At 39.9% G+C, this 23,493-nt stretch overlaps 1 protein-coding gene across 1 annotated transcript in view; it reads right to left on the bottom strand.

The window, feature by feature from the left end:
• Nucleotides 1-23,493, bottom strand: part of LOC137866066 (collagen alpha-1(XI) chain-like) — an 82,742-nt gene that overhangs the window by 28,008 nt on the left and 31,241 nt on the right. The window contains exons 12-41 of the mRNA XM_068701720.1: nt 23,035-23,109; nt 22,430-22,513; nt 20,966-21,022; nt 20,239-20,292; nt 19,998-20,051; nt 19,551-19,604; nt 19,392-19,445; nt 18,611-18,664; nt 18,472-18,516; nt 17,631-17,684; nt 17,484-17,528; nt 16,112-16,165; nt 15,151-15,195; nt 14,718-14,771; nt 14,564-14,608; nt 13,888-13,941; nt 13,747-13,791; nt 12,769-12,822; nt 12,551-12,658; nt 11,339-11,392; nt 8,331-8,384; nt 6,764-6,808; nt 6,411-6,464; nt 6,045-6,089; nt 5,550-5,603; nt 5,354-5,407; nt 3,852-3,905; nt 3,310-3,417; nt 2,487-2,576; nt 325-378 (exon numbers count right to left, since the gene is read on the bottom strand). Of these exons, the coding sequence (XP_068557821.1) occupies nt 325-378; nt 2,487-2,576; nt 3,310-3,417; nt 3,852-3,905; nt 5,354-5,407; nt 5,550-5,603; nt 6,045-6,089; nt 6,411-6,464; nt 6,764-6,808; nt 8,331-8,384; nt 11,339-11,392; nt 12,551-12,658; nt 12,769-12,822; nt 13,747-13,791; nt 13,888-13,941; nt 14,564-14,608; nt 14,718-14,771; nt 15,151-15,195; nt 16,112-16,165; nt 17,484-17,528; nt 17,631-17,684; nt 18,472-18,516; nt 18,611-18,664; nt 19,392-19,445; nt 19,551-19,604; nt 19,998-20,051; nt 20,239-20,292; nt 20,966-21,022; nt 22,430-22,513; nt 23,035-23,109 (1,755 nt within the window). The remainder of the gene's footprint in view (nt 1-324; nt 379-2,486; nt 2,577-3,309; nt 3,418-3,851; nt 3,906-5,353; nt 5,408-5,549; nt 5,604-6,044; nt 6,090-6,410; nt 6,465-6,763; nt 6,809-8,330; nt 8,385-11,338; nt 11,393-12,550; nt 12,659-12,768; nt 12,823-13,746; nt 13,792-13,887; nt 13,942-14,563; nt 14,609-14,717; nt 14,772-15,150; nt 15,196-16,111; nt 16,166-17,483; nt 17,529-17,630; nt 17,685-18,471; nt 18,517-18,610; nt 18,665-19,391; nt 19,446-19,550; nt 19,605-19,997; nt 20,052-20,238; nt 20,293-20,965; nt 21,023-22,429; nt 22,514-23,034; nt 23,110-23,493) is intronic.

Below are 23,493 nucleotides of genomic sequence, written 5' to 3'. Positions count from 1 at the left end.
AGTGCACAAATGTATAGCCCTCCGATTTTGAACTGTTTATGTTCACGAAGAAAACAAATTCAAAAATGACATTTGACATTTAATATCATATTGAATATTCATTTTGAACAACATGATTTTAACTATTGTGGTGTTGATTTCAATCATATCCCGCTGCCCTCCTCTACCACCCTATCCACTGCAGTTTACATAATGCGTGCTGCTGAATGACTTGGAGAGCGGAGCACAACATGTGCAACTCCATTTTTTCAAAAGCACAAGTCACTTTTCACTGTGACTTCTGTGGCAGGAAAGATGGGGTAACCATAGTGACGGGCTACTTACGATGGGGCCGGGGGGACCCTGAGGCCCTTCTCCTCCCTTTAAGCCAGCTGGACCCTGAAAGCAGAGGACAGGAGAGGGTTAGATCTCGTTCACTGCAGGCTGAGCTCAATGCCATTCATAGAGCAGTGATCACAGCTGTCAAATGGGCCTTTAAATGTTACTGTGTGCGTGTATTTGTGCACACGCGTGGAGATACGTGTATACGAATGTATGTGCATGTGTGTGTGTGGAAGGCTTAGATCCAGGCATAAAGGAACTAGCAATTTGTGTCCTATATTCACAAACAAAAAGGGAGGAAATCTTTTAGTAGTTACAGTAATTATAGAAGCAACTTTGTTTGTATATTAGTGATGATGTTATCATGACCAGAAGATAAAATCAAAGTTGATAAAAGTTTCTTGTTTTGACTCTAACATATAGTTTTCTAACAGAATGCCTTCTAGATTTTATGAACGTAAAAGCAAAGGGCAAATAGACCATGTGCCTTCTTTGAATTTGCACTCACAAATCCCTGTTCAGGGATCAGCTCCCAATTTACTGAGGCAGCAGGTCATTTAAGGGTCAGTTCGCCCAATTGAGCTTTTAAGCAGCTGGGTGTGTTTTGCGAGAGTTCAGTCGTTGGAATTGTTGGGATTCACCGAACAAATCATTTTCTTATTAATGACATAACATTTATAGACTTCAGTTCAACTGCAGCAGAGAAAAAAAAGACTATTACTTAATAAATTATGATATATCCTGGTCTGTGGGCATATTTATATTATCAATGCATAACGAGTCCTTAAATGAGCTTCGAAGGAAATGAAAAAGGGAAGACAAGGTTCTGAAGCCTGCGTTGGGCCACAAGTTCAGGTACAGTCCATCTATCTCTGGACCCCTGTCGTCTCCTCTGGATCCCAACCGTTGAATGGCAATGCCTGTGCTGCTGAATAATAGCACCAGGAGGCTGAGATTGCATATGGAAAACACAATTCACCAGAGGCAGTAAAGACTTTCATTATAATAACTAATTTACAGGCTCCGACAGAGCCAGAGGGGTGCAGTCGCTGCCAAGCAGGCTCTCAGTCTCTACCTCCCCGGGTTCCACATTTCAGCATGGTGCATTAGAAGACTGGAAGGATCTTTCTTTGCCACACAAATTTTTTTTATTTATTGGCTCGTATATTGCTACTGTGCCTTTCCTCAAGAGTGAGTGATGTGAGGAAGAGTGTGTATGTGTGCATTAATCTATTTTCTTCTCTTTTGGATAGATTTAAACTTGTGTGTGTGTGTGCTTGCACTATTCTCTCAGCAAAGTGAAATGGATGAACGTTTTAAGTTCTTGCTCATACAACAGGTGTACATGTTTATGTATGTTTACGTCTGTGTGTGTCTGGACTTTAAGAAAGAGTGGGAGGCTCTATTTGCTCGTGTGGACTTTGTGTATGTGTGTGCTGCCTTTATGAAGAGAAAGCCATCCCTCTGCACACATGGCACAAGCATAACGGTGGTAATAAGTCTGGGCTGTGTTGTCGTGTACTCTCTTAATGGTCAGCCTTGAAATGAGCTTCAGCCTTAGTCCCTCAAGCTGATCCTCAGTCAGCCTCTAACAGCCATCCGCCTCACCTTGAACTTTTTCTCACCCAGACCCACTTCTTTTGGGAATTAATTTGAGGTTACTCAGCAGGCTATAGGGTTTGTGTGATATGCTCACAAAGTCGTGGGTGTGAATCAGAATCAGAGGGCTTTGACTCATTCTTCGATCGAACGCAAGACAAGAATTCCTTAACGAAGAGGATCTGCAACTAGTACAGCTCTAAATGTGGAAATAATTGCCTCTAAAATGCACAGACAACAGCAAATCACAGGCATTTTACTGGTTAAAATTATTTAGCTGCATTGCAACAAACTACAACCAACTTCAACCTTGCTGAGATTGATGATAAAATGTGTCAATAGGTCTGGCTCAGTCCTCTCTTATTACTTCCATGTGAGCCAGTTCTGCACCTTTCCATCAGGTCTACTGCCAAGCTTGACATTTGGTTTAACAGCGGGTAGTTAGCCTGGTAATTGGGGTTTGGAGCTAGATTCAACCGGGTGTGTGCACCGAATGGGACGACACACTTCTATTTTCACATGTGTATGTTTGCATGAGTGTGTTAATGGGTGCGTCTGTTTGTTACCATGGCCCCTGGAAGACCTCTAGTCCCTTGGAACCCCCTCAAGCCAGCAGGTCCTGCCTTGCCACCAGGACCCTGAGAGCCTGGATCACCCTACAGAGGGAGAAAAAATAGCACCCACTTTACTGACATCTGATATACTTTTAGGTAATTATTTAGCAAAGTTGCTTTAGGTGAAAACAATGAGCAGAGCTGAATCTGCGAGAGTGACAGAGGACATATTTAGAAAAACAATTAAAGTGATTGATCTGTTTGATACAAGTTGAAATTATACATTATTATGTGGGAACAACAGATTAGGAAGTGAAGGATGAAGAAAAGATGTGCCAGGTTTTAACAAACAACCATCAAAGGATTTATTTATCTTCTAAACCCATCAATTTTTAACAATAAGAGTGCACTTATGTTAGAACGGCATGCAATCTTAAAGAGAAAAGGCATTTTAAAAACAACTTTCTATTCTGACTTGAGTTGTTAAACAGAACAATGACCAAAATTACGTCTCAATAAACACACTGCTCTACATCCCTGAAGAACTACAAGATAATTTGCACAAATTTGGCCCAAACTTAAAGTAGTTTGTTTTCCCATAACTAATATTAGAATAAGGCTGTTACATTAAAATGCAATGGGTAGTTGGAGTGTAGGAATAACAAAGAAAAATGACTACATAACAAATAACCTCCAAGGACAAAAAATAAAAAAAGCCAGGAATTAATGTCCACAGTGGTCCTCTTCCATACAACAACACTTGGCACAATACATGTAACTACTTATGACTTGTGCACTTTGCTTTTGTAGCAATGAAAATACATCTTTAATTTACCTTTCCACCCTCTTTTCCAGCAGCTCCAGGTAGACCTTGCTCACCAGGTGGACCAGGAGAGCCTGGATGTCCTCGCTCTCCGCTGGGTCCTGTCTCTCCAGTTGGGCCCTGTCAGGAACAACAGAGAGACGTGTTAAGGTCGATGTGCTATAAAAATCTGTCTTAACCTGTGTCCTAAATGAGATAGGATATCGATACAGTAGTGGTACAGCACATAGGATGCTGAGGATATCTCACAATCAAATCCTACTTTTTTTGCCTACTTTTTTCTGTGGTAAATGGAAGTCTTAATGAGATGGAAGAAATGTATTTTCGGCCCACACTTCATTACTTTCTAAAGAAAAGATATCTCACTGAAGGCATCAAAAATCCTTCTCAATGCATCTGGTTTACATTCTCTGTATACAGGGTGTTTTTCAGGATGCAACTGTTGTTACAGCTACATATTTCCAAACATTTTAGTGTTTCATAATTCTCCAACAACAAGACAAATAATAAGTGAGGAGGTGGAACTGTAGCGGAGTACTGTGCTGTATATCTACCTGTGGTCCAACCACCCCTCCAGGTCCTGGAGGTCCTGTCTTTCCTTGGAAGCCCTGAAGGGTGAAAACAGAGATAATGTTAGCTGTACACATGCAGGGTTATAAAGCATGCACTGTCTACTTTGTGCTGCACAAGATGTCAAGTGTCTGAGCCAAACAGAAAATCAGTATGCACTGTGTGTCAGTGTAAGTTGTTAAAATGTTTCCACACCGGTGGCAAAAATGTACCTTTTGTTGGTCACGAATAAACTAATTCTGATCACTTCTAGTAAAGCACTGCAAGAATTTTAGCTACGCAGAGCAATCCGCATTGTTTTGAATGTATGCAGTGAACAAATATCTTTATAACTCCTTTGGCCTCATAATCAATTTGTAAAAATGACTTGTTAATGCAAGAAAGATCAGTTCACATCCACAAAGCGGTTTCCCTTGTCTCAGGTATTTTACCTTCCAGTGATGGAAGAAGTACTCATTTCCTTTAAGTAAAAGCAACACTACTGCAATAAAAAAATACTCAAATACAAGTCCTGCAAAAGTATCAGGTACAAGTACTCATTAGGTAACTGAATGGCCCCTTCCAGAGTGTTATATTATTATGTATGTATATTATATATAATTACTGATGAATTCATGTGTAAGCAACATTTCATCGTGACAGGTCAAAGTGGAGCTAATTTTAAATAGTTGAAGCAATGCATGAATGTACAAAATAACTAATCGATTAAAGCTCTCAAATAATTGTAGTTGAGTAAAAAGTACAATATTTCCCTCTGAAATGTAGTGCATTAAAGGGTATGAATACTAAAGTAAAGTACATCATTGCACTAGCATAAAGAAAACTGCACTGTAACTATCTACTTTATGAACAATCATGTTGACAGTATACTCTCCCTAATGGCTAATACTTAATTTAGGGATGAGTAATAGACAATACATCTTGTTTGAGTGGAAAGGTTTGCTTTAAACAAGTCCTTATAAATGCACATTAAACATAGTGCACTACTTAGCTCACTTAAATTCACTCCAACTTAACTGTCATTGAAATACAGCACATGTGCAACAAAATATGGGAATTGCTTGCTCTCAGAATGCAGTAAGGTTTGGACAAATAATGAAAGACAGTGTTGCATAAAAAAATATATTTACTTCTATGGCTGCTAAAAGTAATTAGATAGCATAGAACTGTATATAAAGTGAGAGGATATCATCAAAGGCACCAATGGTGTCATGATCAGTGATAAAATACTCTTTGTTGAAAAAAGTGACCATTAACTGTTGTTATGATGTTCTGAAACAAGCTCAGCTGCATCGCAGTGCCCTTACTTTCACCCAAAGAACACACTTTGTATGCCGTCTCAGTTATCTTCTTCCTTGCTATATTTTTTGTACAACCTATCTGAGAGAGTGAAAGACCAAGTTGGGAGTTGAGTGGGCGCTGATGCATGATGGTCAGGGTCAAATAGCACAGCACAAAGCATTCATGGACGAAACTACCCACTCACCGTCTCTCCTCTCTGTCCAGGATGACCGGGCAGCCCATCTTTTCCTGGTGGACCCTGGGGTTGAACAGGTAGACAGTTCACAAAAATCAAGACATCAGGTCGTAAGAGGCTATTAATATTTGAAAAGCTAATTTGAAAAGTGTCAACGTGGACTTGTTGTTGCAAACGCAGAGACAGTTTGACAGCAGCTACTTACATTGGGTCCTTTAGGTCCGGGGAAACCGACGGGTCCCTGTGGTCCTTGAGGTCCCTGAAATGAAAAAAAAAAAAAAAGTGAATCGAAGAATGGATAACACACAACACAACTTTAAATGGTTCTAAATATTTAATTAGATCTCAGTTGCTAAATCCAGCTTTATCACCATGATAACAGGGACATAATTGATTTATCTTGTTATTATAATTGTTTTAAATATTATGTCATTGTTTCAGCTTAATGAAGAGTGAAGTACACAGAATTGAGTCTCTTCAGGTAAATAAACATACACTTATAATTTGAAGTTGGTAATCAGCAGCTACTGTAGAGCAAACACCTTTTTTATTTATTTTATTTGACAAATGGCTGTCAAATTAGCTTTATTTTTAACATTAATTTTTTCACTTTGAGTTAAGATTCAAGCACAAAGCACCTGGTGTACATTTTTGTTCCACAAAACTTCAGGCACTGATCAAAAATAGATCTCATACTAACCCTCTCTCCTGGTGGACCCCCTGGTCCATCATTGCCTGAGGTGCCCTGAGGAGAAAGAAAAGGCAAAGAGAAACGTTGTCAAAGTGTGAAATGTGAAAAAAAAAAAATCACACTGAGGTTATATAGCAAGCCTGTTTGATCCTACACATTTATGTTTCTACCTGAGTTGGTACTCAGAATGTTTAAAGTATGTCAGCAAATTAACCTTGACATTATTTTCTTTTTCTATTGCAGGTCAAAGTTACATTCTGCATTTGTTGATGGTGTTCACTTTCATGTACTTTCTCTACATCATTTTAAGCATGCAGACACATCCATTATCATTGGCCCCACCATTATCAAATCTAAAATGGTCCTGGCTCTCACCTTTGCACCTGGCTTTCCCGTTGGTCCTCTAGCACCACGGCCACCCCGTGGACCCTAAATACATAGCATAAAACAATAAGGGGGAAAATGGCATTTTCAGCATTTTGCTCACTATTAGAATACCTAAAAAAAACAATAAATACCAAAACACAGAAAGTAATTGTATAAATAGCAGGTCATCAGTGCCTTTCCTGCCAATCTCTACAATTCCCCTCCCAGTGCATATCCCCTTGAAAAGACAACAAAATAAAGCTGATACACAACTACACTAAGGGAAGGTATTTCCATTTGAACACAATAAATCATTTATGTGGAGGGCTCGGGCTGACTTGGCAGACAGATGAATTGCCTACCGTTGGACCACGTTGTCCTCTAGGGCCTGCTTTGCCGGCGATTCCCTGAGAAAGAAAAACAAAAGCTTTGATTAAAGACAAAATCATTCCTTGTACCAGCAGCGAATACAAGTGCTTTTTAATCTCTCTCTCTTTTTTTTTACTTTTTTTTAAGTTTAACCAAAGCATCTACAAATACACTCAAAATATCAGACAGACACAAATGCTGAGGAGATTGGAGTGAGGGATCAAATAGAAACATCTGAGCATCTTTGGACAAAAATAAATAATCAAATTGCTGAGGTAAGTGGTTACCCACAGGCACTTGACAGCTTGAACTACCTGTCAGTTCTAGCACGGCGGGGGCCATGGGTGACTGCGTCTCAATGTCTGTCTGAGAGCAGAGAAAAGCTTGTCTCTTCAATAATAACCCTTCCCACCATTCTGCAACTCCCAATCTCATCCCTTCATCTGTGACGCTTTTCAACCGCTCTGCGCTTACACGGATGAATACAGTCGTCAGTCCTCCCTCCAGTGCTAAATCCTGATTACACAAGGCCAAAAGTATGTGGACACCCCTGTTCTCTCAGTCAGTTAGTCTGGGGCTGATTGTCGTGGTTTGGGGCTCGGCTCCTTTTTCCAAATCAAGGGAACTCTTAATACTACAGCATACGACGATAATTCAGGCAATTGTGTGCTTTCAACTTCGACTGTGCTTGACGAAGCCCTGACCTCAAACCCATCCAACGCCTGGAAGGTCTGGCCTTATCGCCTAATATCATTCAATGACCTCACTAATACTCTGATGGCTGAATGGGAGCAAATGCCTGCAGCCAGATTTTCAAAATCTCCTAAACGAGCAGGGGCTGTTAGAATAAAATGTTTAGCAATCACATGTTTGGGTGTAGACACACTTTTGTTTGGCTGTTTACATATTTTGTAGAGCAGTTCTTACACAGTTGGTTTATAAAAACAGTGAAATACACTTTCTACATCCAAATAGACATGTCAGAATATTATTAACAAACTAATTTGCTGACACACTTGATTCTTAAACTATTATATTGTACAAGCAACATCTATTAGTTGTCTGTCCGTCCTGGAAGAGAATTGCTCTTTTTTAGTCGTTAAAGGGATTTTTGGGTATTTTTTTTTTTTTTCTGTTGCAAGGATAGAGGGTGTTGTATGTTGTACAGACTGTTCAGGCCCTGAAGGCAAATTCGGGATTTGTAGTTTTGGGCTATATTATATATAAAAACTGACTTAACTTGATTCTGTATAATTACGGTACAATACCTGCAAACCATGCATACACGTTATTTTGCAGTTCAGATGAATGATACTAAATAGAATTTAAGTTGAAACCTAATTATATTTTTTTGCCTTTCTTTGTCAGACACAAACCAGTAACATTAAAGTTACATTTTGTGCATCTTGGACCATTAGTCTTAGTGACCTTGTTGTCAAAGACGCATTGACCATCCCCTGTTTCAGTGTTCCGACCTATCAACTCTCAATCCATCGGCTACACAGAAAAAAAGTATACATGGCTTTAATAGGAAAGAGAATGATGAATTCTGTGGCTCACCCTTGCTCCCTTCTCGCCATTTGCCCCTGGGAATCCAGGGAAGCCGTTGGAGCCCTGCGAGACAAGTACAGAGAAAGAAAGAAAGAAGTGACTGAGAGGGGAAATACATTATATAGTTGTAGGGTATAAAATAAGGGATAGCATAGTCTGTGTCCAGTAAAAATGTGACAGAGGCTGAAGAGAAAGTAGCGCTACTCCTTCATGCTTTACTGACTAGGCTAATTAATAGAGAAACTGTGAAATCCTAACATAAGTGCTGCCACACAAGCCAGCAGATTTCTATCACAGGACAACGGTTTGTAGGTTGTGAGTTTCTATAGATTAAAGAGGTCCTTCCTCTAATACTCAAGAGGAGCCCAAAGAGAAAGGTCTCCTCCTCGCCACTTTGGCACTTTCTGTGCTGTTAGATTGTTAGCAAAGCAAAATAGGAAGACAAAAAAGGCGTGGGAGCAAATAAAGACAAAGGAAGGGGAAACAGCAGATCCCCCTTGATACCCATCAGCAATTTAGTTATTGGACTTTCACAGGCTGTGCCCTCTGATAGCAGCGATGGTTCCAGTTAAACAAATACTAGGAGGGCAATCACTGTGGGATGAATAAAAGGGGGACCAAGCAGCTTACCAATAGAGCCGCGCTTTATGCAGCATTAGGTAGCAAAACTATGTATTCAACCAATTTAAGTAAAAAATATATATATATATATTTGTTTCAGCAGCACTACAAGGTCACGAGCATAGTGTTTTGAGTTTAAAACATTCTTTGATGCAACGCACATCCATAGTGCTCATTACTGTTCACATGCATATGTATACGAGGCATAATACTGTTCAGTATAAGCAAGGGCACTACACCAAGGTATCGTGGGCAGAATTGCAAGAGGTAAACAGCCCAACATTGTGGAGACAGCAAGAAGGGAGATCTATGCTGCTTAATTTGTTTTTCACAGAGGTGCAGTTATGGTAAACTGAAAGGAGAGCTGGTGCTGGACAAGCCTGACTTGCGCCACAGAGATAAGACAGTCCACTGAAGCTATTGCAAATGGCATCCGGAATTAACGGTGGGGGAAAGCTGTTAACAGAGAGTGATGGGGTGCAGCAGCCAAAAACACATCCAGTGGAGGGTTTCGTGCACAGGCTGATCGAGGGGGATAAAGGCTGCCAACAGACCCAGACTTTGACCCTGAACTTACTCTTGAGGACGATGTGACATTTTTATAACATTGATGATAGCGTGCATTGGGAACGTGGAAGTTTTTAGTTTCTTTCTCAAACAGCACTTGATCTCTTAAATGCAATGAATCAATTTAAGGAAACAGTTCCAAGAAGTATTGTTGTATTGTTATTGTAAAAGTTACTTTCAAATATAAAGTAAAGTATATTTCAAATGATAGAGGATTAGATTTAGAAAAGCATCCTCATTTTAAGTTCTTAAAGACAGCTTTATACTTTGTTTTAAGTTAAGAGAGGCTGTCACAATCTTCAGTGCGTCTCTAGAAGAATAAAACACTTCAATTGAGGGATATAGAGAGGAAACAATGGCGTTGTTTGTACCATCCGGATGCCAGGATGCCTTTAATGTCTCTCCAGAAACTTTTTTTTGAAGCACAAAGAGTCTAAAAAGAACATCTGATGCTGGGCTCCACTGGGAACCTTTGTGGGCAGTCTTTGTTTAAAACCATTTATGAATACAAACAAAGGAATATCCTTGGTGTTTTTCCATTATTATATAAAATATCCAGTTATTCAAAGAACCAATACAATTGTTTGCAAATAACTGGAGAGAATACTGTACATTGGAAGAGTAACTCGTATTTTCTCTGTGTCTCTCCCACTTTGTGTAATTTGTACAGGTCTCTTATAAATGTGTGCGCCACACTCAGCTCAGATGACGCTGACATTAACAGACAGGATGTTGCGAGAGAAGGTGTATCCGACCCATCATATCAGTGCCAAGCTGTCAGTGCTGACAACAGCAGAGAGGAAGCAGCTGCAGCAGCACATCTTGATAGTGGAGCAGTGGCACAGTGGTCAGCGCTACAGTGCAAGGAATGCCAGACTGTTAGATAACGCCTGGAAGAGTTTAAGGAAGGAGGACAGCTGATGACTCCAGCAGGTGACCATGCCACTTAGGCTTCCTGTAAGAGTTGTGGCGAGAATACAGTAGGTGTCCGCTTGGGTTTGTGTTTGTGTGAGTAAAGGTTAGTCAGCAAGTCTTTAGAATATGAGAACAAGTTTAGATATGAGTGGATGTTGGTCAGACAGACATCGTAGAAGGCGATGCAGTCACTGAGAGAATCAATATACATGTACAATAAACATTCACATATGTATACACATGCACACTTACACACTATGTGCCCACACAAGCATACTAGCTTCACGCAGGCTTCTCTCTGCTGCTGTTAGCTTGGTACTGATAAATGGTTTTTTTTCACATGGCTTACTAAAATGACCATGAGACCGCTTCAGCTTGCACAAAATGTAGCTTACAAACACCAAAAGAACTGACTACATTACTCCGAAACGTAAGTCCTGATGTTGGCTCTCGGTAAGTCACAGAATTGACTGTTTTATAAATCACTAAATGGAGCAGGGTGCTGCTGCACAGATCACTGGAGAGTAATCTGTTAGTAATAGCTACTGTCAGAACGAAACATGGTGAAGCAGCTTTTAGCTGCTATGCTGCTCAGCACTGGAACCAACTTCCTGATTGTATTAAAGGTGCACCAACTGTCCCCAGCTTCAAATCTAGACTTAACACAAAGCATCTGAGACCAGTTAGGTTTTAACGGATCTAATGCACTCTTCCTTATTAATCCTTTATTTTCATGTGTGCTTCTTCAACTGTACACATTAATAAGTTGGCAAACCTCTCCTCTGTTGCCCTTGACCAAGACACTAAACGATACAGCCAGCCCTGATCTCTGACCTCCCAGTGGAGTGGAGGCATGCACAGGACAAATTCCCCTGAATTGATCGGTAAAGTGCATTATTACTCTCATCACACACCTTGGAGCCTTGTCGACCAGGGTACCCAGGCAATCCAGGGACTCCAAGTTTTCCCTAAAAAGGAGCAAAGTAAAGACAAAACAAAGATGATGAATTCTCATTGTTTCACCAGAGACATTATTGGGAGGCTGCAGTAAAGATCACAGAAGCATTGCGAAAAGCAATAAACTTATACCCGCAAAGTTTTACTTCTAGTGTGGGAAATATTTTAATACCATGTTTATGAACATGACATCATCCGTGCAGAGGCTTTTCTGCTTTTCACCCAAATGTGAATTTACTTTGGTTGGTACACGGAATCTCATGTAACTATCCCATGTGCTTTTAAACTAAGATCAAGTTTTATTTTTTTATTATGAATTCAGTACTTGTGACTCTGGTGCTGCTTATTCCTACTTTTACAGTACTGTTGCATTCATTTTAAGCAAATCAGGATCAGGGAGTCAGCAAAATCAATTATTTCACTATTGATATAGTCATATCATTGCAAAGGCGCTCATCTGTGTGACAAATTGTGATTTAAAGTTTAATAAGATGACTGGAAAAACTTGCTTAACAAGTTTAGAGGAACAGTTCTCCCTTTTTTTAATACATAATTTCTAATTATTTTCAAGCATATCAAATTAGTTGTTTTAGGATTTGATTTAGATCCCAAAGCCTATCTAAGCCTATTTATTGTATTAGAAAACAATTAATTGCTCTCAATTACTCTCAAGCATTTATAAACTTATTTCTCTTCAAATTCTGCAAATACTGCAGCAACATGAAGCAAAATACAGCAAGATCAAAGCTCCATGGGAAATGTTGGCAACATAAGCCAATTAAATAAGACTGTTGTAAAGCTGAAGGGAGGAGGAGAAAATCTAAACTTCAATATGATCAGGACTGCTACAAAACTATAGTAAACCACTCTCTCTCGGACTGCTTTCTTTTCAGTTCATTAAATACATCCGTATTAAACCGCTGTCAGAGCAATCTTGACTCTAGTCTGGTTTTTGACTCAGAACAGCTCTGAACAGACTTTGTATTCCTACATCTATTCATATATGAGGATTTAAACATGTATGTTTTAACTTTTTATCACTCTGTAAAGCATTTTGATTCCATTTTATGTAATTATCCTATGCAATTAAAATCAAACTTACAATCAAATCAATCAAAATGAAAATTGACAGATTTACAATTGAGTTTTTGCAGGTATTGATTATTTACCTTCTCTCCAGCTGATCCCAATGGACCAGCTTCCCCGTTTGGTCCCGACTTGCCCTTGGGGCCTTCGGGGCCGTCCTCTCCTCTGACTCCTAATACACCATTCTCACCCTTAATGCAAAGAAAACAAATAAACAAATAAACAGTGTTATTATCTTTACTACCCCTATCACTATCTGCAACTGCAAACATCAGTATTCTCTTCAGGGATGATGATTCACCTTGTCACCCTTGAGACCCATGTCACCTTTGAAGCCAGGGAATCCATCCTCGCCCTGAAGATGAAAGAGAGAAAAAAAATGTGGTTGAGAGCTGAGTGTTTTATTAAGTATCACAGAGGCAAAACCGATACAGTCCAGTTACATAGTTCACATGGAAGATACATTAAATAGCAAAAAAGACTAAAGACTACTGATGGACCACTTAAGTGATGAAATCATAGTGAAAGTGTATCATGGCAGACTTATAGTATTATTGTTAAAAGTATAAAGGTGCCTAAAGATAGTTTAATACTGACACCTAGTGGTCACTTGAATGAAGCATTCACAAAAGCTGTTTTGAACCCAGTCTCCCTTCTATCTGTTATTCTACTGACATCTGCTGGTTAAAATTCAGAATGCCGTTTCCATGTCTTCCAAGTCACTGCTGTGTTACCGATGCCAATTTATTGACATATTTTCACACACAAAACCACTAAGATTATGAATCGTAACATAATAAAACATGAAAAGCATATAACCTTATGTGTGACTTGGGATTGGTAGAATACCTGTGCCATTGATTTTATTTAAGACATAAGTAGTAGAAGAGTATCAGAGTAGAAGAGCTTTTTACAACATGTTCAGTGTTCTTAGGGAATCTCTGAAAAGCTTCAATATCCTGACAATAGAGTGGAAAATCTATCCAGAGGCACTGCGGTAGCAACAGGCTATGTTCAACCGCAGTAACCCAAGAAAACAATGGCAACAGATCAATCTCCCCTGAAACTGCTCTACAAACAGCCTCATTCTAGTTTAATGTTCCACACTCCATTACGGCTTAGTGGCATGAGGACTTAACTGCCAGCCTGATGGGCCCTTAAGAGTCTTTTTTTCCACTTGCTGGATTGATCCTTTTTTAAAGGGAATTGCAACTATGGGTCTATTTTTGACATCTGTCAATCATGCTGAGGAAGGAGACGACAGTGGAGGGGTGTTTACCTTTTCTCCTTTGCCACCTTTAAGGCCTCTAATTCCCTCAGCACCCTGGGGAGAGAGGACAATAGAGTCAGGATGAAATTCAGGGAAAATGGAAATGTATTGTGACAGGGTGCTATTGCATAACTACATAAGAGCGCTTACTTTCACACCGCGAGGCCCAGGGTAGCCGATGGACCCCATAGGACCAGGATGACCCTAAAAGATTGCAAAGAGTGTCTTGTGATTGGTGATGTAACATTGCATTAGTATGCATCAAACTGTACTGTAATGTGTTTCTGCTGTATTAGATTCACTAGAGAGCTGTCCATTGATTTTCAATGATTTCCTGTTGTTTGTATTCAACGGAGAACCATCAAGAAGCTATTGGACAAAGTTATGCACATAGAAATAAGAAAAAATGAAATAAAGTAAATGCACATCATCAACTAATATCCAGTAGTGAAATATAATAAAACAAATATAAACATATGAACTTTGGTTGAAGCCCAATGTTTACTTGAATATAGCCATAGTTAATTTTAATAACTAAAATGAATAAACTCTGATATTTCTGGTATTGAGCAGTTTTTTGTTTCACAGAAACTCACAAGATTAGCCAATCACATAAAAGTATAAATAGGCACATTTTTGTATTCTATTTCATGCTACCAGATATAATCTGAATTGTGTGGTTACATTAAACCTCACCCTACTGGAACACAATGTTGGCTAAACAAATGCTCCATTTAATTATTTGCAATGAATCCTTGAGAACAACTGTATTTACATACTTTCCTGTAAAATCCAATTTAGCTTAGCTTAACTACATTATACTTACACTCGCTCCTTTCTCGCCTGCAGGACCTTCTTTTCCTGGGTGACCCTATAAAATAAATCCAAGAGATTGAGTTTATCGACAGTTGATCACTTTTTCAGTTGGTATTCTGACTGAATGATGAAAAAATGAAAAAAGAGTCAGGTGTGTTACTTACAGGAGGACCATCAGCACCAGGAAGGCCGCCCAGACCTTGTTTCCCTTGAGGTCCCTATAATAAGAAAGTAATAAATGGGAAGTTCACAGACAAACCATAGACGGATGAGTGCACACCTCACCAGACAGTATTATGAAGACTGGCTTCAAAATACTGCTTGAAATCTCATTAGATATCCACAAAACCACAAATAATAATACTACTTTGAGTTGCTAAGTGCTTATGCAGGAGTCCTATGGTTATATGTATATTGTGTGTGTGTCCATGCTGGTGAGTGTTTTAGCCTTCAGAGAAATCAACAAAGGCCTATAGCTTAGACAGCAGTGTATCTGCAGAATCACTTATGAGGCCATGACTGAAACATTCACTTATCGGGGGCAGCAGAGTTGTGGTGGGAGGACTGAAGGGGTGGCTGGGTTCCCTTTGTACTTACCTTTTCACCAGGAGGCCCGATCGGACCTTGAGGACCAATAAGACCCTGAAAGACAATCGAGATAGGTCTTGTTATTAGAACTGTCAGAAAAGAATGTAGGTTCACACATCTTGAAGACTTCATGAGAATTCACAAACAAAAAGAAAAAAGGAAAAAAGAAGTTATTAACAGTTAAAATAAGTGAGCTGTGTTATATTTCAATGGGGCAATGTTTCCCCTAAAAGACGTTAATCTGCCTCTAGCCAGTTTTTACTAAAATAAAGTTATTTATTCAACCTTTGTACCATCAGGATAGGTCCCTGCTAATACTTTCCAGGGGAGTGACGCCATCCTGTCCAGGCTGTGAGCGTCAGCAGGACTGAAAATCTTACCTGGCAGTGGTCATTTAGCCCTGGCTACAATATTGGGTGCACTGTTTTGTATTAAAGATGACTCCAAAATGGAATATTTTCTCACTCTGCTACCAACTGGACAATGTAATGGTGTCAAGTGCTATCAAATGAATACGATATGTCTCATCTCAGCAGGACAGAGAGGATGTTTATCTTCTTCGTGGCTACAGAAAAACAATGCTAGTGAACACTAGTGAAGTTTTTGCTCTATTTTGGTGTCAGTTTTGTGGAATGCAACTTGAGGAATGAAGGATAGAGAGAAAAAAGAATAAGAAGAAAAAGGGAACCAAACCAACAGAAAATTATGTCTTAGAAGGATTGATTAACAAAACAGGATTGCAAGTGATTGTCTAAGTTCATAGCACTCCCCGTTGCACAATGGATATGGCAATGAAGATGGAGCATGAAAAGGACAGACTCAGGCAGAGAGCACTGGGAAGAAGACAGATGAAGAGACAGGAATTAAGAAATTGAACAATGGAGGAGATATGGGGTACAGTACAGGAGAGATGAAGTGATCAGACTAGGTTAGAAAAAAGAGATACAGAGAGGAAAGACAAGAAACTTACATGTGGACCAGGCATACCCTGTTGCCCTGCAGGCCCTGGCTCTCCTTGTGGACCCTGTGCATAAAAAGCAAAAGAGCGGACGCCATTAAGAAGAATACTGCCAATAATTTCAGAAAATGAATATAAATGCAGTCAAAGACAAATATATTTTATACATAAGAGCAATGAGAGGCGAAACGTAAAGTCATTTGGTGCCGCGTGTCTTTTGTAGTTTTCCCACATCAAAACTGTGGTACTGGGTTGAGGTGAAAGCTTCGGTTGACCTTGCTTGGATATACTGGTTGAATTGGCTTTATCGAATCTATGTCAAGAATGTGAAACAAAAAGGTGCAAATGGCTAGGAGAAATATGATACACTGGCATCAGTTTTCCAGCCTTATCTTAGTTATGTTCTATCAGAGCCAGCCCTAAAATCTGGTGGCTGGTCAGAATCTGAGTCTGGCTATGAAATGCAGCTTTCTTTGAATACACACTGTGGGGCTACAGAGCCATCTGGCTATGGATTGAGGCTAATGAGACAAACTGGAATGGTGGGTTGTTTGGTTTCCCTGCTGAGAATTGGTGTGTCACAAACCAAACATATACAAAAACAGACAAGTCCTTTGTGAAGCGGTCTTCTCCAGCTGTTACAACAAACATGTAATACAAAAGCTGGATTCAGAGAAGTTTAGGTTGCCTGACTGAGATTGTTAGCAGGGCTTTGAGTACTTATGAGTTCTTCACTTGTAGAGGATGTCTTAAAAACATCCATATGTCAGAGGCTGGGGTGAGCATCATAAGGGTTTATAAACCCTTTGGGAAGTTTTACTACTGTGGATACTTTCAAGTGTTCTGCTTTGATTTATTCTAGAATGTATCAAGATCGAGACTAACTTTGGAGACATTAATGAAACGCACACCATATTCCCATTGTTTTTTGTGTCCCTTTAACAGCTGCTTAGTTCTTTAGCTCAGTGACTCAATGACCACGGACGACGTGTGGGCTTGTCCAGCTGTCTTGACCAATGATATGTTACCATCCCACTGAGAGCCTCGGAGAAGCTGAATGCATGATGGGACCACGCACAGACAAGCTCTTCTGTTTCATCCCTTACTTGAGCTTAGTGGCTCTTCATCACGGCCTATTAAGTCAGCAGACTTTGTAGTTCATTGAAACGGTCTGACAACTATAATAAGACAGCCCCTCGTCTCCATCTACCATCTCTAATCAGCAAATGACCAATGACCAATGACCCCTCCGACACAGGAGTAAAAGGTCACTGACCTGCAACTGGCCACAAGCAAACCAAGTTACACACTGATTAGGTGGGCTTTACAAATATGTGTAGGAAACGTAAATATTAGAAATTAGCAAAACATAAATATTTCTCACCAGGTTTCCTTTGGGACCAGCTTGCCCATCAAGTCCAGGAAGACCCTAAAGAGATCAGAAATTTGACAATGAAAGTCGACATTCCATTGAGCTAGAAAACAAATGATGAGCAGTATGAGAATTAAGTGATATAGGAGATGTACTTACTCGCTGTCCTCCAGGACCTGGAGACCCTCTGGGGCCAAGCAAACCTCGAGTACCCTGTACATGGAAAAAAAAAAAAAACACAGGTTCAAGAAAATTATACTTGAACATGTAGTTATGCATGTTAATTTGTCTGAAACTATGTGTTGCATTTAGAAATAGGCAGGCTATAAAAACTGGCATACTATACTGAACATCTGAAATCCTTAAAACTGATTTGACTGTGTGAAGTGTGTTAAATACTGACCCCTTGTGGACATATCTGGTAACTGCATGTATATTTCAAGAAGTGAACGTGAACGTTTCTTAGCTCATTATCTTAAGTCATGCACTTAAAATCATTGCACTTACTATGCTCTTTCACCAAATTGACAGTGTGTGTGATGAAATGCCGTGCAACTATTTCTTTAAAAGGACAGCTGGTATGTTTGGGTATGACATGGAGCAACCATTTCTCATTCAACTGTTACTAATGCAACTCAAACGCATGGTCCATTTGAACTGAACCAGACAGAATGAGGCAGTTTCTCACAATGGCAGAACAACTCATTTCCTAGTTCTATTTTCTGATCTGTTATCCAGAGCCATTCTGTCTCGGCAAGGTTGAGATTACCAACGAAATGGCCCTTGCAGACAGGAATGTCATTACAGTTGCAAACCGAGACAAGGGTGAGGGTGTATGTTTAAATAATTGCCAAAATGAAACTAGAAGAAAAGAGGGGACCTGTAGTAGCAAAGGAATAGGCCCTATATTCATCATATTGTTATCTTTGTCCAGATGAAATATGGTGGAGTTTAACAATCCTGTCCAAATGTGTCATCAGATAATAACAAATACACTTACACTGTCTCCAGCAACACCTCTCTGTCCAACCTGGCCATCTTCACCCTTTGGATAGAAAGAGAAAAAGTGCGTTACCAAGGAATGCAGAGAAATGATGAGAACAAGCGTATTTTATGTGGTTGATTGATGTACTACATACTCTTGGGCCATCCTCTCCTGGAGATCCTGGAGGACCTGTCGAACCGTGTTCTCCCTGGAGAGAAAAGGAATATCAACTAAGAGCGGGAGGTAACAAGAGAGTCCACAAGCTTGATCCCTGCAGCTAAGAGAGGAAAAAAAACTCCTAATTTTTTACAGAAAACATAGAGAAACCATGCTGAAACAAGAGCAAAAAAAAAAAAACTGCCTATAATCTACAGTACACCACAATTGGCATGGAGCTATATGGTTTCCACTATTCATAGTACGCTATAAGGACTGGCCTACCTCTGGTGGCCCTGTAATTACTCAGTATAGGATGAGGCAGGAAAGCCTGTCTAGAAATACCCCTCTGTGATCTCCGTCCTCTCTCTGTAGTCTCTCTATGCAGGCCTAAATTCCTCAAACACCAAACTCAGCACTCCTCATTCGACTCCAGGTCTGGTTAAAATGCACCCCAAGTGGTTCTGGAGTGGGTCCCACCTCTCATAAGTGGGTCAAAAGCCCTAATGAGCTCCACTGGTTAAGAATTCATATCTGTCAACACTGGGGTGTACATTAGATGGATGGGAGGTGGCCTTTGAGCTACCAATCAGCCCTGATTCTTCTGTAAGGACATGGTACAGAGCGGCAATGACTGTGATCAGTGCTGACTTTTTTTTGGGTCTAGAAATAAGAGACTGCAGGATCTTATTTTAGGAGACAGATAGAAGTCTTTAATGTTGTTTGTCCTCTGAACTTGGTCACTCACCAAACCATAAATTCTCTTTCCTCATACTTACTCTATGCCCCTTTTCTCCAGGAAGACCAGGGAGGCCGTCAAAACCTCTGTCACCCTGAAACAGCACAGGAGAGCAAATGGTTAGCTCTATCAATAATTTTTTTCAAATGCATCCCACAGACACTCACTGGATTATTGGATAACCTGGTGTGCACTTTACCTTGGACCCTGCCTCTCCCGGCATTCCTCGAGCACCATCGGCTCCATTACGACCCTGGAGGACACGCAAATATCATGTCAGGCTACATGGAAATCTCATCAGAGAAATATCAAATTATCTTTAATGGTTCTGAAGATCAGACAGGGAAGATTTTTACTAGTTTATAGTTAAATAAACATTGCTTTATGATTTTACACAACATGCAGACTTGATTATTGAGTGCAGCTGACGTATTTGAAATAAGGCCATGTTTGAAAATAGACAGACTCTTCTCTTTGGTCACTGTAGCACTGATCCTTGCACTCTTGATGGCATGACATATTTGTATATATTATATATTTGGGGAATTAAACTTAATATTCAGTTACAATGCAGTGTTGCTCTAGAGAAGATGAATACAAAAATGTATAAAAACATCCTGGTTGAGCCTGGTTGGTAAGAACTTACCCTCTTTCCTGGTTTCCCTGAGGGACCAGTTGCACCCTGAAGACCTCTGGGTCCCTATGTGGTAAACATATGAATGTTTTAAATACAACTTTAACATTTAAAACATCATTTATGCTACAATAACTTTATGTTGAGATGTCGAAAGGTGAAAAAAGCTTAAAAATCTACTTACTGTACAAAACAAAGAGTTAAACAAAGTTATAATAGGTACCTTGTACTGAAAAAAAGATGCTCATCTCACCTGTGGTCCAGAGTCGCCACTGTCACCTTTAAGTCCAGAAGAACCAGGACCTCCCTATTCAAAATGATTTAACAAAGGCACACAAATTGAAACATGTTTGCACTGCAGCCAAATAGTTTGCAATGCCATCATTTCACTAGCAAACCAGAATAATCTACGTTGGACTAAAACCGAATGCGAATCCAAACACACATAACGTATGATTTCAAACTTGGAATGTGGATATACAACAGAAAGACTTCCTGGAGCATCTTCGCATGTGAACAAAATCCCTCTGATATTAAGGAGTAACATCGATGTGTTGTTTGAGAAAGGCATAAAAGCACTGGTCGCGTGGAAGACACACCCAAAACAAGAGACAGGCTTTGGCTATTGTCAGTTTTCAAGAAATGCTTGTGAGATGATCCTGCAGATATCACAAATAATTAGCTGTAAGTAAAAATAACAGTTTGTTTTTTTCATTCATTAATTCAAGCTGGATATCAGATGTTGATGGAATAAATCAAATCTGCTCACAGACAGATAGGAAAGAAGGTGGCGTGTGTATGAGTATGTGTTTATGCATGTAGGAGTGCATGTTAGGAAATAAATATTGAGTTGAACCCTTTACAGGAAGAAGAGCTTATCACTTAATGTGTTGCTCATCAACTGTGAAACGAATGGAACTCATTGTAGCTCATTGGTGTGTATGTGTTTGCGTGTACAGTTTTCAAAAGTTGATACTCACCACAGGACCAGATCTTCCTGCCATGCCCACTGGCCCTGGAGGACCTCTCATGGCCAGCTGTGGATCAGACAGAAACAACTCATAATTCACGGTTCGACTGACAATGTCGACACACTTGCATTTATACCTGTCTACGCCAAATAAATGTATCAAAAAGCAATATTTTCTCTTTTACCAAAAGAAGTAAGGATTATCGTTGTTTTGCATTAGAAGTGCAGCCATGTCCACATATTGTAAGGTTCTCTTTGCAGTCAATTTAATAGCATTCTGAACATCTGCTCTTAGTCTTCTAGTTTTAAAATATTTTGGGGGCATTTTGCCCTTATTTGACAGCATAGAGACAAAGACTGGAAATGGGGAGAGAGAGAGAGAAGGGAATGACATCCAACAAAGGTCCCAAGGCTGCAATCTAACCAGGAACTGTGCGGTAATGTGGCATGCGCTATGACCAATCCTTTACGAAAGCACATGGTCTGGTCTTAGCCTGAGGGAGATACTTTTAAAAGATAAAAGCCTCTGAAAATAAGTGGCCGTTACCTTAATGTTTTAATCTCAAAATGTAGACCATAACGCGCAAATTCTGGTTTGTTTATGAGATAATTCTTATTTTGCAAAACTAAAGTGGGATGTATGTTAAAATGCCAAATGTAGTCCCTGTATTTCACGTTGTATAGGATTAATTTGCAGCCTGATCACTGAATTAGCAAATTTGCTAATGCAAAGGAAAGCAATTTATGCCCGACTCTACACTTAAGGCCGACTCACACATATTAGCTAGTGTATTTGCCTTGTGGCAGGTTTAAGGTATCATTTGCAGAGCAAATAGGTCAATAAGAAGTCAACAAGTTCCACAATTTGTTCCTTCAAATCTCTTTACATTTTTGAAGAACTAACCACTCCTGCCACGTTTTTTCTTGTTCCTGCCTTGGGCAAAACCTCTGGCATAAAAGACCAATATAGAAGGGTGACAAGTGCTTTACTAAATACCATTTCACCAGTTTTGGCAGCTCTCCCGCTCCATAGAGAGTTGTGAATGTGTGAATATTCAGTGTTTGTACAAGATTTAATGATCTCCATGTGTTCTCCTATAGATCACACCTTGCTTACAGCCACATAATTCAGCCTGTTTTTCAACAGTGCTGTGGTTATCAGGACCCCTGAGGGAGTGTGAACATCTGGTGTGGCTTAACGTACTACCTAACCTGACACAGGTCCATATTTTGGAATTTGGACAATTTATAGGATGAGTGGGACTTGTGAATAGTGACTCCTCCTTTCATTATTCAAAATACTTTCTGAGCCATTTGAAATGTTTCTTTTATAGGCTTTGTTCAAAATAATTTTGACCATTTTGACCAATTTAAATGGCAGCTGGTGAGAGTACATTGAAGCACAAAAAGTCAAAGTAGAGTGACCCCTAAACTAGGAAGGATGCACTGGGTCATATTTACAGCGTATACTTACCCTAGCCTGAGAAAGGATGGCCTGAGCCTGAGCTTCCTGGGCTGAAACCACAGGTCCCTTGTGTGACTCACCGCCAGCACGGAACTGTCAACCACAAAACAAACAAAAAAACACAATTAAAAAAAAATGGACTTGTCTCTTTTTACAAAGTGAGCCAACAAATGGTCTCCCCTGGTGAGTGTGTGTTCAAATCAAATCAAATGTTTTTGTTAAACCAGGCTGTAAAGCTGTCACCATGCCCCCCCACCCCACCCCATCCCACACACACACACACACACACACACACACACACACACAAACAGATATAAATATACTGGCATACAAGCACAGGCAGCTCACACTCACACACATAAGTATGTGTCGCCAAGCCTTTCAAAGGTTCAGTCCCTGGTTCCACTCCATTGCACTGGCTGACATTTACAAGGTAAGTGATTTGTAACCCAAAGAAAATAAGGTTGCGATCCTTTGGCCTACTGGTGATGCTATGAGGTAAACTTACTAAATGAAGTGAGTTCACGGACTAGTGCCTGAGATGAAGGGTGTGTAATATGTGAGGGTAATAAGACAGAAATCCCAGTGGGCATGTGAAAAACGGCAGGACTTACTGGAAGCATCAGAACGGTACCTGGAGGCCCAGGGACACCGTCGGAACCAGGAATACCAGCACGCCCTGGAGGACCCTGGAGAGCCAGAGGAGAGAGAGAGCTTTAGGATATTATGTCTCATTGTGAATGTGTAATGCAATTGAAGCTGAGGTCAATAACCCAAAGTATATACTGCTATTTAAACATATTGTTGTAACAAACACATCCTGAAAGTATTGAATCTAAAACATCAACTATTGTTTAGTTGACTTGTATACCAGTGTGTAACGTTGCTAGGAACAATTAATTAGCTGTGGTTAATAACCAAGCCATGTATTGTGCAATAAGATAATATTATTATTTTGCTATTTATAATCCCCCGGAGGTGCTTGCAAATTGAAAAGACAAAAGAATATTATCAGCACTAAAAAACAACAGTAACAGTGCAGAGACTGAATAACTAATCTGTTCACAGCATAC

Source organism: Cebidichthys violaceus, unplaced genomic scaffold (assembly GCF_023349555.1).
Source record: "Cebidichthys violaceus isolate CVI_PGR_0920_01 unplaced genomic scaffold, fCebVio1.0.p SCAF_8, whole genome shotgun sequence".
NCBI classification, from domain to species: domain Eukaryota; kingdom Metazoa; phylum Chordata; class Actinopteri; order Perciformes; family Stichaeidae; genus Cebidichthys; species Cebidichthys violaceus.
This window is presented reverse-complemented; position numbering and strand designations above follow the sequence as displayed.